The 18,119-nt window shown below is 39.4% G+C and overlaps 1 protein-coding gene across 1 annotated transcript; it reads left to right on the top strand.

The window, feature by feature from the left end:
- On the top strand, positions 1 to 9,068 carry LIG4 (DNA ligase 4). Its single transcript, XM_066235104.1, has 2 exons — positions 1 to 126; positions 3,636 to 9,068. The coding sequence occupies exon 2, from the start codon at positions 3,664 to 3,666 to the stop codon at positions 6,397 to 6,399; it is 2,736 nt and encodes a 911-aa protein (XP_066091201.1). The 5' UTR covers positions 1 to 126; positions 3,636 to 3,663; the 3' UTR covers positions 6,400 to 9,068.
- Positions 9,069 to 18,119: the final 9,051 nt, after the last annotated feature.

Here is an 18,119-nt window from a genome sequence, read left to right on the forward strand (position 1 = left end):
TGCGCCTGCGCTAGGAGCAGCTGTTTCCTCCGCGGTTCTGCCTGGGCTTCAGGTTGGGTTGCGGCGCCTGCGGCTTTGCGTTAGGAAGGAGGAAGTCCTTGGGTTCAACACCTCTCTGCATCCTAGGTGAGCGGTACGAACCCCTTGCTGACCGCGCCGCGTCAGAAGCCGGGGGATGGAACAGGGTTTGTCCAGGGCCAGGGAGTCGTCCGCGAGCCATCGGAGGTTTGGTTTGGAGGCAGAGGAGCGGTGGCGGCGTGCCCCAGGGACTTTGAAGGCGTACCGGTAGAGTCGGAAGGAGAGACTGTAGGCTTGGAGTGCATTACCTTATTTCTCCTCTTACACTTTGTCTTTCGTTAACTTACTGGCTCCCACGGGCTTATGGCTTTTCTTTTTACCACTAATTTCTTTCAGCTGAGATCCTCCCCAACTGTCACCAACTGCTGTGGAAGGCAGGCTACGTAACCCCTTTGTTTCATAGGGAAACACGTCATCTTGTCCAGAGTTGCCCAGTGGCACCAGTCATTTTCTCCCCAAATAGCACGGAATCATATCCCATACTCACAAGCTTCTAGTGTATTTTGTTGTGTCACTTCAGGACAATAAAGGCAGCAGCTGACTGAACAAGTCATTATTGTTTACTAATTACTTACATGCATTCTCTTAAAAGCTTTGCTTATTGTTATCAAAAAGTGAAGTGTCCCCTTTTTACCTTAGTATTTTGTAATATTTTTAAATATTGCGTGGATCAGCAAGTATTAATTATAGTACTAAAATTGATTAAGGACTTCCTAAATGCTAGGTACTGTATTAAGCACCTTAAGTAAATTATGCAATGTCATTTTTATCTTAATTTCTACAATTATTGACCCCATTTTACATGAAGGAAACTTAATCTTAGAGAAATTAAGTAGTTACCCATATCACACAGACCTTAAGTATTAGAGTCCACAGTTGAACTCAGATATATTGGATTCCAGAGCCTGTGCCCTAACCACAACCTTGTTTTATTTTTTCACAAATGGAAAACTTTAGCTAAAATAACCCCAGGATCCAGAAAATAAAATTAGAGAGCAGGTAAAAAAACAATGGAAATACTAATATTGTATCAAAATACAATTCAAATAGGTAAAAATATTTAAGTCTATTTAACGGAATCTTTGTTATCTATATAGCAGTCTTACATGTATGTGTATCTACACCCATAAGTAGATTTCAACATTACTATAAAGTAATTTGAGTCTTTGCTTGGGACTGGTTGAAGGAAACTAACTCAGACCATATAAAATCAACAGATAGAATGGAAACTATACCAATCCTTGAACCCTTAAAGGCATATTTCTTCACATACTTTATTTTAATATACATTGTATGTTATAAAAATAACATTATAAACCAGAATGCACTGGCATGAGGGAGCATGTTTTGAGAGGTAGGACAGTAAACATACATAAGCAGGTGGTGCATTCAGTTATTCAAATGAAGCACAGTAGAGGGGAAGCAGTTACTGTATTCAAAGATAAAAGTTAAGAATGTAATCTCATGGTTTTATCTGTTGGTCTAACTGACTCAGTAGAAGTGAGATTTTCTTTGTTAGGAATCAGACTGAAAAATGTGACCTTTTTTTTTATAAATAGAACAATAAATGACTATTGTGAATCTTTCCCAGTGCATTCATTGCTTTTGAATGTTTGTAACCAAACTAAATGCTACCAGCTGTGTGTGTGTGTGTGTGTGTGTGTGTGTGTCGTCTGTCTGTTCTCTGTCTCCTGACATTCCCTAGTATGGTTTCCTAGGAACTCAACTCTAGGTATTCAGTAATTCATTCAACAAACAAACCTATGTCTGTCCAATTACTAGTGGCACAAATTGCAACTTGATTTCTGCCTTCTAGAGAGGAACAGTTTAGTAAATGTGGTAGTTACCATTCAATTTCTTCTGCTAGATAGAGTAACCTTGTGCTGATAGTGTATGTGCTTGTTTTTGTTTGCTGCCCTGGGGAATTCTGTGGTCTCTGCACCATAGCAGGTACCCCCATTCCCTGTGACACTGCTCTGGGCTCTGTGGGCTACGTGGGATGTGCTAGGCAGTGTCTGAAACCACAAGATAAAAACAAAGTATTTTTGGACCACACATTTTTATTTGAAGTCTCTTTGAAAAGTTAGTGTTATATTAAACCATATTAAAATAGCTCTGATACCTTATATATAGAACTTGCATGGATATATAAAATGTTAAAGAAATTTCACAATGGTGTTGACTGCTTTAAGAAATATTCTAGCCTGACCAGGTGGTGGCGCAGTGGATAGAGCGTCAGACTGGGATGCGGAAGACCCAGGTTCGAGACCCTGAGGTCACCAGCTTGAGCGTGGGCTCATCTGGTTTGAGCAAAAATTCACTAGCTTGGACCCAAGGTCGCTGGCTCAAGCAAGGGGTTGCTTGGTCTGCTGAAGGCCCATGGTCAAGGCACATATGAGAAAGCAATCAATGAACAACTAAGGTGTCGCAACGAAAAACTAATGATTGATGCTTCTCATCTCTCCGTTCCTGTCTGTCTGCCCCTCATTCTGACTCTCTCTCTGTCTCTGTAAAAAAATTAAAAAAAAATTAAAAATAAAAAAATAAATATTCTAGACCTTAGCACAGCAAGGTACCTGTTGTTTCCTAAGTTTAGAAGAGACCTCAGTGAAAAGCTCTGTGTCGTGGCATTTCGCCATTTTCATTTTCGTTAAAGAACTTAGCATTTTATAATTAGCTCCCATATGTCCCTTTTCTTTGCAGGATGTATGCTGTCTTAAGGCAGGTTCGTACTGTATTTGCCCATAGCACAGTACTTGGTCCATATGCAGTCAGTGAATGGATGGGTGAGGCAATGGGGTAACTGGCAGGGAGTATAAACAAAAAGTGTACTAATGAATTTAAATTTATAAAAACGTAACTATGATAAATTACAGAGTTTAAAGAGACAGATCAATTGAGGATTTCAAGGGGAGGGTAATTTGAATTGGGTTTTGAATCAGAGTGATTTGACATAGCTAGCATTGAAGTAAAAGTAAACATAGATAGACGTTCGCTTTGTTTGTCTGATAGAAGATACTTGTGCCCTATCTATAGAGGAGCCCAAACTTCCTACAAACAAGAGCCAAATTTCAATTCAGTGAGGTAATGATTTGCTGAAAACATCTGTTTTAAGAAGTTTGTTTCTAATAGTGTATCTGAAAGAAAGGAGAGGTAAAAGGAAAGGCCTTACTTAAGAAGCCCAGAAATGTAGTGAGTTAAGCCTTATTTTTTGTTATCACTATTAACAATCATCTTTTGCATTATGTACTAAATAAGGAATGTAATAATTAATTTCAATAGAAGCTGCAATTTAGGAAGAAAGAAAATGATTAAGCTTAGTATAAAAACAGCGAATGGCACTATTGATACTTTTGATAGTAAATGCTAGATAGAATGAAGCTAAAATAGTTGATTATTATTAAATGTAGAGATTGAAAGGACATTATTTGTAGCATTTATAGCATTGATCTATTTTTATTTAGCAAGCATTATAAAGCAGGTATTCTCTGTTAGGGCTTTACATTAAATAGTTGAATGTTATCTTTTACTTAGTTATTCTCTTTCTGTTTTATTAGTTGAACCAGAGGATTCACCATTGCTTCTATGGCTGCATCACAAACTTCAGAAACTGTTGCATCTCACGTTCCTTTTACAGATTTATGTTTAACTTTGGAACGAATACAGAGAAGTAAAGGACGTGCAGATAAAATCAGACACTTCAAGGAATTTTTAGACTCCTGGAGAAAATTTCATGATGCACTTCATAAGAACCAAAAAGATGTCACAGACTCCTTTTATCCAGCAATGAGACTTATTCTTCCTCAGCTAGAAAGAGAGAGAATGGCCTATGGAATCAAAGAAACTATGCTTGCTAAGCTTTATATTGAATTGCTCAATTTACCTAAAGAAGGAAAAGATGCTCTTAAACTTTTAAATTACAGAACACCTACTGGAACTCGTGGAGATGCTGGAGACTTTGCAATGATTGCGTACTTTGTGTTGAAACCAAGATGTCTACAGAAAGGTAGTTTAACCATACAGCAAGTAAATGACATTTTAGACTCAATTGCCAACAATAATTCTGCCAAAAAAAAGGGCCTAGTAAAGAAGAGTCTTCTTCAGCTTATAACTCAGAGTTCAGCACTTGAACAGAAGTGGCTTATACGGATGATTGTAAAGGACTTGAAGCTAGGTTTTAGTCAGCAAACTGTATTTTCTGTTTTTCATAGTGATGCTGTTGAGTTGCATAATGTTACCACAGATCTGGAAAAAGTCTGTCGGCAACTGCATGATCCTTCAGTAGGACTCAGTGATATTTCTATTACTTTATTCTCTGCCTTTAAACCAATGCTAGCTGCAATAGCAGATATTGAGCGAATTGAGAAGGACATGAAAAACCAGAGTTTCTACATTGAAACCAAGCTAGATGGAGAGCGTATGCAGATGCACAAAGATGGGGATGTGTATGCATACTTCTCCCGAAATGGATATAAATATACAGAACAGTTTGGTGCCACTCCACAAGAAGGTTCTCTTACACCATTCATTCATAATGTATTCAAAACAGATATACAAGTTTGTATCCTTGATGGTGAGATGATGGCTTACAATCCTAATACACAAACTTTTATGCAAAAGGGGAATAAGTTTGATATTAAAAGAATGGTAGAGTATTCTGATCTTCAAACTTGTTACTGTGTTTTTGATGTATTGATGGTCAATAATAAAAAGCTAGGACGTGAAACCCTGAGCAAGAGGTATGAAATTCTTAGTAGTATTTTTACACCAATGCCAGGTAGAATAGAAATAGTGCAGAAAACACAAGCTCATACTAAAAAAGAAGTAATTGATGCTCTGAATGAAGCAATAGATAAAAGAGAAGAGGGGATCATGATAAAACATCCTCTATCCATTTATAAGCCAGACAAAAGAGGTGAAGGATGGTTAAAAATTAAGCCAGAGTATGTAAGTGGACTGATGGATGAACTGGACATCATCATTGTTGGGGGATATTGGGGTAAAGGTTCACGGGGTGGAATGATGTCCCATTTTTTGTGTGCTGTAGCAGAGAAGCCCTCTTCTGGTGAAAAGCCATCAGTGTTTCATACTCTTTCTCGCGTTGGCTCAGGTTACACCATGAAAGAACTGTATGATCTGGGTTTGAAATTGGCCAAACATTGGAAGCCTTTTCATAAAAAAGCTCCACCAAGTAGCATTTTATGTGGAACAGAGAAGCCAGAAGTATACATTGAGCCTTGTAATTCTGTCATTGTTCAGATTAAAGCAACAGAGATTGTTCCCAGTGATATGTATAGAACTGGCTGCACTCTGCGGTTTCCACGAATTGAAAAGATAAGAGAAGACAAAGAGTGGCATGAATGCATGACTCTGGAAGACTTAGAACAACTTCGAGGGAAAGCAGCTGGAAAGCTCGCGTCTAAACACTTTTATGGCCCTGCTGAAGATGAACCACAAGAAAAAAAACGGAAAGCTGCTCCAAAGCTTAAGAAAGTTATTGGAATTATCGAGCACTTAAAAGCGCCTAACCTTTCTAACGTGAACAAAGTTTCCAACATATTTGAAGATGTAGAGTTTTGTGTTATGAATGGAATAAACACCCATCCAAAGCCTGATCTGGAGAACAGAATTGCAGAATTTGGTGGGTATATAGTACAAAATCCAGGCCCAGACACATACTGCATTATTGCAGGGTCTGAGAACGTAAGAGTGAAAAACATAATTTCTTCAAATAAACATGATGTTGTTAGGCCTGAGTGGCTGTTAGAATGTTTTAAGACCAAAAGCTTTGTGCCATGGCAACCTCGCTTTATGATTCATATGTGCCCGTCAACAAAACAACATTTTGCCCGTGAATATGATTGTTATGGTGACAGTTACTTTGTTGATACAGATTTGAACCAACTGAAGGAAGTGTTCTCAGGAATTAAAAATTCTAGTGAACAGACTCCTGAAGAAATGGCTTCTGTGATTGCTGATTTAGAATATCGATATTCCTGGGACAGCTCTCCCCTCAGTATGTTTCGACACTACACTGTTTATTTGGACTTGTATACTGTTATTAATGATGTGAGTACCAGAATTGAGGGAACAAGATTAGCTATTACAGCCTTAGAGCTTCGATTTCATGGAGCAAAAGTTGTTTCTTGTTTAGCTGCGGGAGTATCTCATGTAATTATTGGGAAGGATCATAGTCGTGTTGCAGATTTTAAAGCCTTTCGAAGAACTCTTAAGAGAAAGTTTAAAATTCTGCAGGAAGGTTGGGTAATGGATTCAATAGACAAATGTAAGTTACAGGAGGAAAATCACTACTTGGTTTAAAGCTCACTTTTCTAGTGAGGAAAGTGCCTGACTTGGCTTACTACTTTTAATAGATGCTAATGATAAAATATTAAATTAAATTTTATTATTTTTATATCTTAAAATTCATGCTTGTACAATATTATTGAATATAGGAAAACAGTAATTTTAACTTTTGAAATATTTAGAAAATTCATGCTTGTGCAATATTATTGAATATAGGAAAACAGTAATTTTAACTTTTGAAATATTTAGAATGGCTCTAGTTACAGTGGAGCAATGCCCAGATGGGCAGAGCATCACCCCCTAGAGGGCGTGCGGGTGGATCCCAGTTGGGTGCATGCAGGAGTCTGTCTCTCTGCCTCCCCACTTCTCACTTCAGAAAAATACAAAAAAAATAAAATAAATTTATAAAATAAAAAATATTCAGATTTAGGTGTGAGTGGGAGATGTAGGTAAATAGATCAGGGTAGATTTTAAAACATCTTACGTACCACACTACAAAATATGGTTTGTGTTTGGTGCTCAAGAAAGGTACACTGAAGAATTTTAAGTAAGATATTTTAGGCTCCTAAGGCTAATAATTTCTTGATTCCTCCTGTCCTTGTTCAAGTTAATATAACAAAAATACCACTGACTGAGTGGTTAAACAATAACATCTCTTCTATATAATAGAAGTCAAAGATCAGGATGCCAACAAGGTGAGGTGTCTGGTGTTGTATCCTCTTCCTGGTTTATAGGAAGTATGATGAAACTAGTACTGGTTTCTTCATTTTCTAAGGGCACTGCTCCCATGATGGGTGCTCCATGACCTCATTAATTCATCTAAACATAATTACCTCCCAAAGACCCCACCTCCAAATATCACATTGACTAGGGCTTCAACATGTGGATTCCAGAGAGACACTAACATTCAGTCTATAGCACATCTTTGCCCTTTTAAATGTTAACTGTTCACAAATATGTGTGTCTTATAAACTGTATGCACTATTCCAGTACTTGGGCAAACATCAATAAACAAAATGGACAAAAATTCCTGCCTTCGTTAATTTACATTTTAGTGGGTAGAAGGGAAAGGAGAATAATCAATAATTTATTCTTTGGTTTCCTGTTAGACACTGTCCACATTTAAACAAGGTATGTTTCCTTCTTAATTTCTTTTTCACACACAGAGTTTTAAAAGAATTGTCTAAAATGCTAGTTTATTTTCTAGTTTTTAACTTCTAAAATTACATATGTAATTTTTGTAAAAAAGAAAAGAAAGTGACTTCTATTTCTACATCCCATAAATGTTAGGAGCTTGTTGGAGATTCTGTTCAGGGAGCACAGACACTGAGTTTCCATCAAGAAGAAAAGATAATTATTTTCTGAGAAGATGGACTTGGAACACTGAAAGAAGTAGAGAACACCACCTAGTAAGCCAGGTTAAGCAAATGCACCCGAGTGATTTATGGTGAGATGTCATGGAATTGCCTTTAAAGTACCAATCACTTTGATATTTGAAGTCTTTTAGAAAAAAGAAACACATAAATCTTCGTAAAACATTTTTAGGGTTTTATAACATCAATACTGACACCTAACAGGTCTAACAAATGCAGCACAGAATTTGGAGAAACCAGAACTTTCTCATACATTATTAGTGGGAATGTAAAATGGTGCCACTTTGAAAAACTAGTGATTTTTATATGAAGTTGTATACCTACTCTGTGACTCAGCAAATCCATCCTTGGTTATCTACACAAAAGAAAGGAAAAGCTACGTTTACAAAATAATTTGTTCAAGAATGTTTAAAACTTTATATAGCCAATCATAAATATTATATGACTCCATTAACATGAAGTTCAGTGCTGGTCAAATAAGTTTGTAAATATGATATATAGGTTTGCTCGCTTATAGTTTCCATTGGGTGTGGGGGACAGGCTGTAAGCAGGCAAGGTCATTATACCCTAAGGCTTAGTTTTAAGACAGCCTTTCCCACCCTAAGTGACTTTGTATCAGAGACTTCCTTGTTTGTATATTGGATTAAAGGATTTGATTTCTACACTATAAAATGGGGAAGCCTGGGAGCTTGCTCTCTCTCCATTCCTGAGTTTAACATTAGAGAGGAGAGCAGAGAAAGGCCACGTGGAGTAGAGGAGAAGCAGCCAAGATGGCAGAGTTCTGAAGGAGAAGCCAGTTTGTGCAGAGAGAAGGATATGGGGAATAGAGGTGAATAAGGCTGGTGGGGTAGAAACCTTTGATTCTAGGAAACTCGGATAAGTCAATGGCTTTGGGAGCCCTGAATGGAAAGGGAAGTATTTTCCCACTGTATGTATTTCTCGCCCACCGGGTGCAGGCTAGGATTAAAGCTAATGGCCCACCAGTTCTTGGCTCCGTTGTTTCATTACGGTCTGTTCGAATCAAATGCAAATCTGATCAGGCAGCTGTGATGGTGGCCGTGGCTACTGGCTTTACATTCAGGAAAAGACAAAACTAATTTGTGTCCTAGACATCAGAGCAGAGTTGCCCCTGGGGAAGAGGACTGACCCGAAAGGAGCAAAGGGAGCTTTCTGGTGTGTTGGAAATAAGTAATTTGTGTAATCTGTGTTGGACACACAGATAACATGTTTGTCAAAACTCTTGAAATTATGATTTGTACATTTTATTCCCTGTAAATTATGTTTAGATCAATTAAATATTAAAAATAACGACTCCTATGGGTCTACCATATCATGCTTTTTACTTAAAAAAGAAAATTTTTTTTTACATTTCTTTTGAATGCTGATGAACAGGAGACACCAAATCTTTTTTGCCTGCAAACTACTACCTTCTTTATTAGATCCAGCTAATAACACTGTTTTGTCTTTTTCCAAATAGCTCCAGATATATGGGAAAGATTTATATAGGCGGATGGGGATCCTCAAACCCCTCAGCGAGATCTTCTGAGCATGGCTTTTAAGATACCTAGAGGCAGAAAAAGCCCAATACAGGTCAGGGGAACTACCAGCTTTTAGGATACACCCTTAAAGGCTCCAATGCCCCAAAAGGGTCTCATAGGATGCCATCTGGGTCCTGCTTCAATAGTGGAAAGGAAGGTCATTGAGCTAAAGCCTGCCAGGCTTACACACCTCTGCTGTGAGGAAACAGGGACACTGGAAGGTGGGCTTCCCCCTCGCTCCTCTAAGGGAGGGTTCAGTCTCTTCCAGCCCTGCTCCAGCCAACTATGACCTAACCTTGCCCAGAAAGCTGGGGTTTGCCACTGAAGGTTGAAGGTGCCCAGGGCCGTCGGCCCCACCTACGACACTGTGGACGAGCCTAGGGTATTTCTTCCAAGAAGCAGGTAAATATCTCATTCGCACAAGGGCCACTTAAGTATGTTTTGCCTGAATAGTCAGGTTTTTTATTCTTCCCTCAAAGATCTCTGTTGTGGGTGTTGATAGTCCTATTTTCTGCTGCTTTGCTTAACATATAGTGTTTCCTTTATCCCTCCTACCTCAATGCCCCACTCATATTTCAGGCTGGGACCTACTCTTAATTTAGAGCTCTCTTTCTTCCTTTTGCCAACTTGTATTATGAATTTACCTTTGCCACCCAGCTTAGTGTATCCCAAGGTTCTCTTTACCATGCCACAGTCACAGAGCTCCAGGGAAAAGCAACCTGGTCTCAACTCTCCAGGCAGAGGAGAACAGAAGCTCCATATCCACGCATGCTGCAAATGGCTTTTTCCAGTCTACCTGAATCATTACCAGCTAGAAGCAGCGGTCATTGGGACTTGGACATGAGCTGCAAAGTATAGAATGGTGACAACAATTGCAGTGCCATGCGGAGTTTTCCTGTGGGGAAGTTTCCTGGACTCCTGCTCCCTGAGACAGCTCCTAACAGACTGAACTGTGGTTGGGTTGCATTTTTCAGGGATTTGGCATGGTGATGGGGCCAACTTGGACTTGGTGAACATGTTAAGGACACTACTCTTTTATGGATTCTTGCTGTATGGGCCAAGAGTTTGCTTAAAGGCTTTTAATCACTGTAAAAAAAAAATAAAATAATGACTACAGAATTTCACATAAACTTTTTTAAAATTAAATATTGCAAGAAGAGCAACAAAAAGTTTCCAGGTGTCCGATTTTCATGAGTGTGAGGATAATCTAATATTTTAAAATATATTAGGTCATTTATATTAATAAAGACAGCAATAAAAAATTGGTATATAAAATTCAACAGCATTCTTTTTTATAAGAAATAAAACTAAGTAAAATTAAAATAAGAGACTTCTTAAATGACAATGCTTCAAAAAAGCCAAAAGCTTTTGAATTTGGGGATGATGGTGATAGTGGTAGAGCATAGTGCTTGAATCGCTACAAATTCCTACATTAAAAACCAAACTCTCTGTGTGAAGAAAGCAAAGGGATTGTATGGCCTCTGAGAACTGAGGAAAACAGAAACTACATAAATAGTCAGCAGGTAGTTACTGGAAAGTACGGTGGGTCAGAGAGAACAGCCCCTGAAACTGGGAGGAGTTTTGTCCAATCCAGTAGCAGGCGAGAGAAAGGAGGTGTAGCTAAATCGGAAGTGTCTGCCCTGCACCCTATGGATTCTCAAAACTGAGCCACCATAGATCCTTTGATTAGCTACTAGGTGTGAAGTAAAAAGTAAACAACATAAGGACAAATGAGAAAAAAGAAGGTCCACATAAGGTTGGGGAGGGAATCAGCCAATATTTTAGGAAAGCAAACCACCATATTTTGGAAAAGTAACTGATAAGGGGGAGTTCTGAGAAATTAGAAAAGTTGCCATTCTCTACATTTTCCCCCTAAATGTTCAGGAAAGTTAATCTCACCTAAAAGGAGCCACCAAAAAGTAATGAGGATAAATGTACAAAGATGGGATGTGAATAGAGAATAATTAGAAGAATAACATTTTCACAGAGAATAAAAGCATTCAAGAAATAAATGGCCATAAAACAGATCAAAACTGTTCTATTTCCAAAAAGCTGGAATACATTAAGAAGAATGATAGAAGGTATAAAAGAACAACATAGAATTAGGAAAGTTCAGAAATAAGGAACATAACTCAGAAATTAGGCATGAAAAAACAAAACCCTTTCTGACTGTGAAACTCAACTCATAGAAGTTATTGATATATTTAACTATAAAAAATATTAAACTTTTCTCAGCACAAAAAACTGAAACCAATGCAAAAAGAATGTTGCCACCCTCATTTCTCCTTATATCCTTATCATCTTTGTTTTGGGTTTTTCTTCTTTTATCCTTTCTCTCTTTCCTTCCTTCCTTCCTTCCTTCCTTCCTTCCTTCCTTCCTCCCTCCCTCCCTCCCTCCCTCCCTCCCTCTCTCCCTCCCTCCCTTCCTTCCTTTCTTCCTTCTTTCCTTCCTTTATTTATTTCTTAGGTGAGAGGAAGGGAGATAGTGAGGCACACTCCCGCATATGCCCTGACCAGGATCCACCCAGCACTCCCATCTATGGCCAATGCTCACTTACTGATCTATTTTTAGTGCCCGAGGCTGACACACTCAGACCAATGGAATTACTGGTTGTGGGAGGGGAATAGGGAGAGAAGGAAGGGGAAGAAGCAGATGTTTGCTTCTCCTGGGTGCTGTGACCAGGAATCAAAACAGGGATTTCCATACACTGGGTTGATGCTCTATTCACTGAGCAACCAGGCAGGACCACTCTTGTTTCTTTACATTTTTTTAAGATCATCTTGTGTTCTATTTTCAGTCTTTTTTATGCTACCCTCTCTTGCCTGAGTGATTCATCAACTCTTACAGTTTCATGTATAGAAATACCACAAATTCTTAATATGAAGCCCATAGACTCTAGTGATTTACATAATGTTGTTTTGTAGCAAGATTTCTGGAGCAAAACTGCCTGGGTTTGAATCTTTGCTGTAGGTTGCTAGGGCCCTCCATTCTTTCATTTATAAAATGGAGATACTGTTTTCAGACAGTTGTTAGAGGACTGAACACGTTAAAATGCATAAAACATTTGGAATAGAACCTAGCACACAGTGAGCCCTATAAAAGGATTACCTGCTTTTACTTAATGAGGAGTGTATCTTTACTTTTATCTCAGCATTGTGACTGTCTCTGCCACTACCCTGATTCAGATGCTAATAACCTGGAATACTAATGTAGTTCTCTGTCTGCTATTCCTGAGTCTAACCTTCCATACTGATAATGTTAATGAGGTTCAAGGAAACTATGCAAAACCAACTAAATCCCTCAATATCCAATGAGTATAACATGGGGAGAGGAGATTTGAGCAGAAAAGAGAAAGGACATATGCAAGAGATGATTGAGAAAATTTAAGAGAAACAAAGCAAAGAAAACAAAAACTGAACAGAAGTGGAAAAATTGAAAAGAGAAAAAAAAAGTAAGGTAAAGTGGGAATTATGTATGTTGATTTTGACAGTAAAATCTGCATTTTAATTCCAGATCTGACCCTTTAAAGGGCCACATAATCTGCAAACTGGTTACTCAGGAGAACATAATATCCGATATATCCAAGAGTTTAGAGTACATCTATTAGTGTGCCTTTATTTTTATGATGGGAAGTGGAGCTAGTACGATGACTTGGTTGGTTGATGCGATTGGTGGGCAATTGGTGGGAAGATCCAGGAGAAACATGACATTTGGCCTGGCAGTGGCTTTTCCAAGGAACAGCTTTTCATCTCCACCAGTCTTTTGATTTGGACATATGAGATATCTCCATTTTATGTTAATAAAATTATTTTTCACAGACTTGACCTTTTTATTTCTAACATCAATATAAATATAAACAAACTACTGACTAAATAAATGTACTTCAAGAGAAATCATCTTGCCAGTCTTCCAACCATATAAACATACTTCCTTGCTATCAGGTTGCATTCTTTAAGCCCCTCTTACAAATTTCTGTATAGAAATTAAGGAGCAGCCATGGCAATTCCACCAACTTCTGTCAAAGTCATCACAGCACAGTGTTTAAAAGCCTAATATTAACATAATCTTGGCACAGGATTGTTGTTCAAATAATAGTAAGTGTTGCTTTTATAATGGAGTTAGTTTAGTTTTTGTTTTAGACAAATAAAGGAATTCAAACTCAAATTCTTGAGAATCTCAAATTTTGTTATGCAGTTTTAAAATTTTTTATTTTGAAATTAAACTTAATGGGGTGACATTGAGTACATATAAGAGTACATAGGTTACAGGAGAACCTCTACAGCACTTGAACTGTTGATTGTGTTTTGTACTCATATTCCGAAGTCAAATCATTTTCTGTCACCTTATATAAATATTTTCCCTCTTTACTCCCTTCCCCCTACCTCTCTTCCAGGTAGGCATTTTGCTTTCATTCAGTTTTAATTAATGATTGTAAGATCGCCAAATTTGGATAGTCGTAATGAATAACACTACAGTTTCTTCGAATTTTCTATGTGCTGAAGAAATCTGGCAGCTAAAGCTGACTCAATTTTAGGGATACTTTCAGAAAACAAAAAAGTAAATTGAATTCAGAAAATAATACAAGTCTTCAAATTCTTACAAAATGTGTGTCATAAAATTTAGGGAAAAAATAGCATTGAGCGCTATGCATTACCTACATTTTATGCTTTATATAATTTAAGTAAAGTACGTACATCCTTTTACTTATGATGCAAATAATGGTTTTTACAATTATTGGAGCAAGAGGTTTTTTTTTGAAAAGTGACAGTCACAGTCCCAAAAGAAAAGTAGGAGTAATTGTGCTAATTTTTTTTCCTCTACTTCATTCTCTAAATTATTTCCTTTCTGCCAGAAAGTAGGTATCATTCATGGCGGTGAAAGGGTGCTGTGAATCATGCAGTTTAGTCTGAAGTGACAACTGGCAATCTGGGGTGTGTTTTGCTTTAAGGTAGCTCATCAATTTCAACCAATAGTTTGGGGACCTCGGGGTTTACAAGGATGTTTATGTTAGTAATTGTTTTAATATCTTTGGCTTTTCAAATAAATTGATAAATAAGATAATTAGTGTTTCTTTTACAATGAAGTAATTTGAAAGCCGTTTTAAAAGAAGTAAAGTGAAAACTGAGCAAGAACGTAAGCCGAACACCCCTTGTTAATGTAGACGTTAGGGCCTTTATTCAGTTTTTTTATTATAAATAAAGTTTTATTAATTTTAATAGGGTGACATCAATAAATCAGGGTACATATATTCAAAGAAAACATGTCCAGGTTATCTTGTCATTCAATTCTGTTGCATACCCATCACCCAAAGTCAGATTGTCCTCCATCACCCTCTATCTAGTTTTCTTTGTGCCCCTCCCCTCCCCCCTCCCCCTCTCCCTCCTGCCCTCCCCCTGCTCCCCCGCCCCGTAACCACCACACTCTTGTCCATGTCTCTTAGTCTCATTTCTGTGTCCCACCAATGTATGGAATCCTGCAGTTCTTGTTTTTTTCTGATTTACCTAATTTCACTCTGTATAATGTTATCAAGATCCCACCATTTTGTTGTAAGTGATCTGATGTCATCATTTCTTATGGTTTATTCAGTTTTGAATTGTTTTTATTCTTAGTCACATGTAACTTCATTTTTCTTATAATGTATTTTTAGTTAAAAGAGGAAAAATAAGGTTCATTAACAAAAATAAAAAATTAGTCAAGAACATATAAGTAACATTACACATGTATACCAAGATGATTGTCACTGGATTAATACTGTTTTCATCTGATCAAAATTCCTATATCTCATATTCAGTTCCAAAGTTCTAAACATTCTCAAACAATGTTGAGCAAAAGATAAACTATCTGGACAATTATTTCCAATATTCCCTTTATTTATTGCTAATGGAACTCTATTCATAACTGCAATGTATTAATTTTTAAAGTAGTACTTACAAATAATTTTATATATTCTCTTTTCCTAACCACTTAGAAAACAAATTCCAACCATTTAAAAAACAAAATACCACTTCCTTTTTTGAAGTATAATTTGCAAAATATAATAATCATAAAATGGAAGTATTTTTATATGTTCTTCATGCTGAAACAGTTAATTTTTAGCATATATTTTAATATATATTAGGTTTCCTAATGGGATATGGTATGCTATTTTAAAATGTCTGCCAACAATTATGTGATTTAATTTTATAATTCATTTAAAGAAAATAAAATGAATTGACTTATTAGAAAACAAAAATCAAACTGCAAAATATTGTTCCAGTTATATTGCTACATCACAAATCAATCCAAACCTTAGTGGTATAAAAGAACAATTTTAATTCTGCTCAGGTGTTCAGACTAAGTACAACCAGGGTGTCTTGTCTTGATTCCACTATTTCCGGAGACCCACCTAGAACGCTCTCTCACCTTGATGGCTTTGAAGTGGGCGGTCATGGATTCAAAGGCTCAAGGAACTGACTACCTGCAACGACCGTGAGATGGGGGAAGTGATGGTTCCCCAGGTTGTCCTTCAGATGAGAAAGGAACTGTAGAAAACTAAAACAGATATATGGTTCCAGAAGTGGAGTGATGCTAAACAAATACCTAAAAAGTAGCTTTGGGATGGGTAGTGTGCAGAGTCTGAAAGAAATTTGAGAAACGCAATAGAGAAAGCTGAAATCACCCAGCAGATTCTGGTTAGTCGGAAGCTGGTTTCAAGGATGCTCTCTGTGAGGGCTCAATGGAAGTGAGGACCATATATTATTGGAAATTGAAGGGTATCATTGTTATGTAGTGGGCAGAAGCTTAATGAAATTGTCTCCTGCAATTATGTAAGAAGAAGAATTTGGAGGTGATGAACTTGATTGTATAGCTGAGGATATTTATAAGAAAAGTAGATCAGATGACGTCACAGTGATGGTGCGGTAGGAAGCGATACCGAAAATCTCCCCATAAACTCAACAAGTTCTTCAACCAGAAACAGAAAAACCTATCCTTGGAGTCTTCAGATGCTTCACAACACACGCGAAGGTAGGATCGAGCGAAAGATTGGCTAAATATATGGTCAAACTTTGGGGGAAATAAGGAGTAAGAAATGCTCTGCCTTCCTCTCTAATCCAAACAGGATGGCTTTCACTGAGAACTGAGAATATAGAAACTAAGGCAGGCATAGGGAGTGAATAGATCCAGGCCGCGGTACAAACAGCCAAACCAGGCTGTGGCACGGAGATCCAAGCCGTGGAAAACCCTGGGCAATTCAAGCTAACACGCGCGCGAAACCCAGACAAAGAAAGACAAGTGGGGCAGCCATTTTCTGCATCTCCTGGTTGGCGTGGTTAGTGGGCAAGAGATTCCTACGAACACTTCAGGGGTGGGCGCAGCCCGTGCTAACCCACAGAGAAGCAGAGTCAGAGGCCTCTGTGTGGGCAAAAAGCAGCATCTCCTAGGAGCCCCAGCGCCCTGAGGGGACCGGGTACGGGGAGGGAGCTGGAGCCAACTCCAACGGCAGAACTTTTCTGTGCAGGAGGAGGGCTTTCTCGGAGAGAGAGGTGTCCCGCCTGAGCCTCATAATCTGGTCAGCGCTCATGCACACAGAGTGAGCAGGAGATTCCTCCGAACTCCTCAGGGGTGGGCGCCCGTGTTTTCCCTCAGAGGAGCAGAGTCAGAGGCCTGTGAGCGGGCCAGGAGCGGAAGCCCCAGCACCCTGGGAAAGCCACATGGGGACAGAGCGAAAGCCAATTCCAACCCAGTAACTTTTCCGTGTGGGCAGAGGGCTTTCTCGGAGTGAGAGGCGTCCCGCCTGAGCCTCATAATCTGGTCAGTGCGCACGCACGCAGAGTGGGCAGGAGATTCCTCCGAACTCCTCAGGGGTGGGCGCCCGTGTTTTCCCTCAGAGGAGCAGAGTCAGAGGCCTGTGAGCGGGCCAGGAGTGGAAGCCCCAGCACCCTGGGAAAGCCACATGGGGACAGAGCGAAAGCCAAATCCAACCCAGTAACTTTTCCGTGTGGGCAGAGGGCTTTCTCGGAGTGAGAGTCGTCCCGCCTGATCCTCATAATCTGGTCAGTGCGCACGCACGCAGAGTGGGCAGGAGATTCCTCCGAACTCCTCAGGGGTGGGTGCCCGTGTTTTCCCTCAGAGGAGCAGAGTCAGAGGCCTGTGAGCGGGCCAGGAGTGGAAGCCCCAGCACCCTGGGAAAACCGCATGGGGACAGAGCGAAAGCCAATTCCAACCCAGTAACTTTTCCATGTGGGCAGAGGGCTTTCTCGGAGTGAGAGGCGTCCCGCCTGAGCCTCATAATCTGGTCAGTGCACACGCAGGAAGGGTGGACAGGAGATTCCTCCGAACTCCTCAGAGGTGGGCGCCCGTGTTTTTCCCACAGAGAAGCAGGTCTGTGAGCGGGCCAGGAGCGGAATCTCAGGCAGCCTTAGCCCCTTGGGAAAGCCACACGAGGATAGAGCGAAAGCCAATTCCAAAGCTCGATCTTTTCCGTGTGGGTAGGGATTTCACTCGAAGTGTGACCTGTCTGGTCTGACATCCTGGTGGGTGCGCATGGAGAGTGGGCAAGAGATTCCTCTGAACGCCTCAGGAGTGGGCACTTGAGTTATCCCACAGAGGGGCAGAGCCAGAGGTCTTTGAGTGGGAGGAAGCCACGCCTGATTATGCTGGCAGCTCTGACTGACTGAACCTTACTCAGAGCCCTGTGCTGAGTGGGAATAGAGTGGGGAGTTGCCAGCTCTTTGAGACTCTTACTATCCAGGCAGAGGCAGCAGCAACCCCATAGCTGGATTATCAGGCTTCTAATTGTGGAAGGAAAGACTAGGAGAGAGGCTCCAGGAACACTCTCACAGT

Source organism: Saccopteryx bilineata, chromosome 6 (genome assembly GCF_036850765.1).
Source record: "Saccopteryx bilineata isolate mSacBil1 chromosome 6, mSacBil1_pri_phased_curated, whole genome shotgun sequence".
NCBI classification, from domain to species: Eukaryota; Metazoa; Chordata; class Mammalia; order Chiroptera; family Emballonuridae; genus Saccopteryx; species Saccopteryx bilineata.

What these genes read in the sequence shown, in the direction of transcription:
- LIG4 (XM_066235104.1), top strand. Translation starts at nt 3,664, where the DNA reads ATGGCTGCATCACAAACTTCAGAAACTGTTGCATCTCACGTTCCTTTT.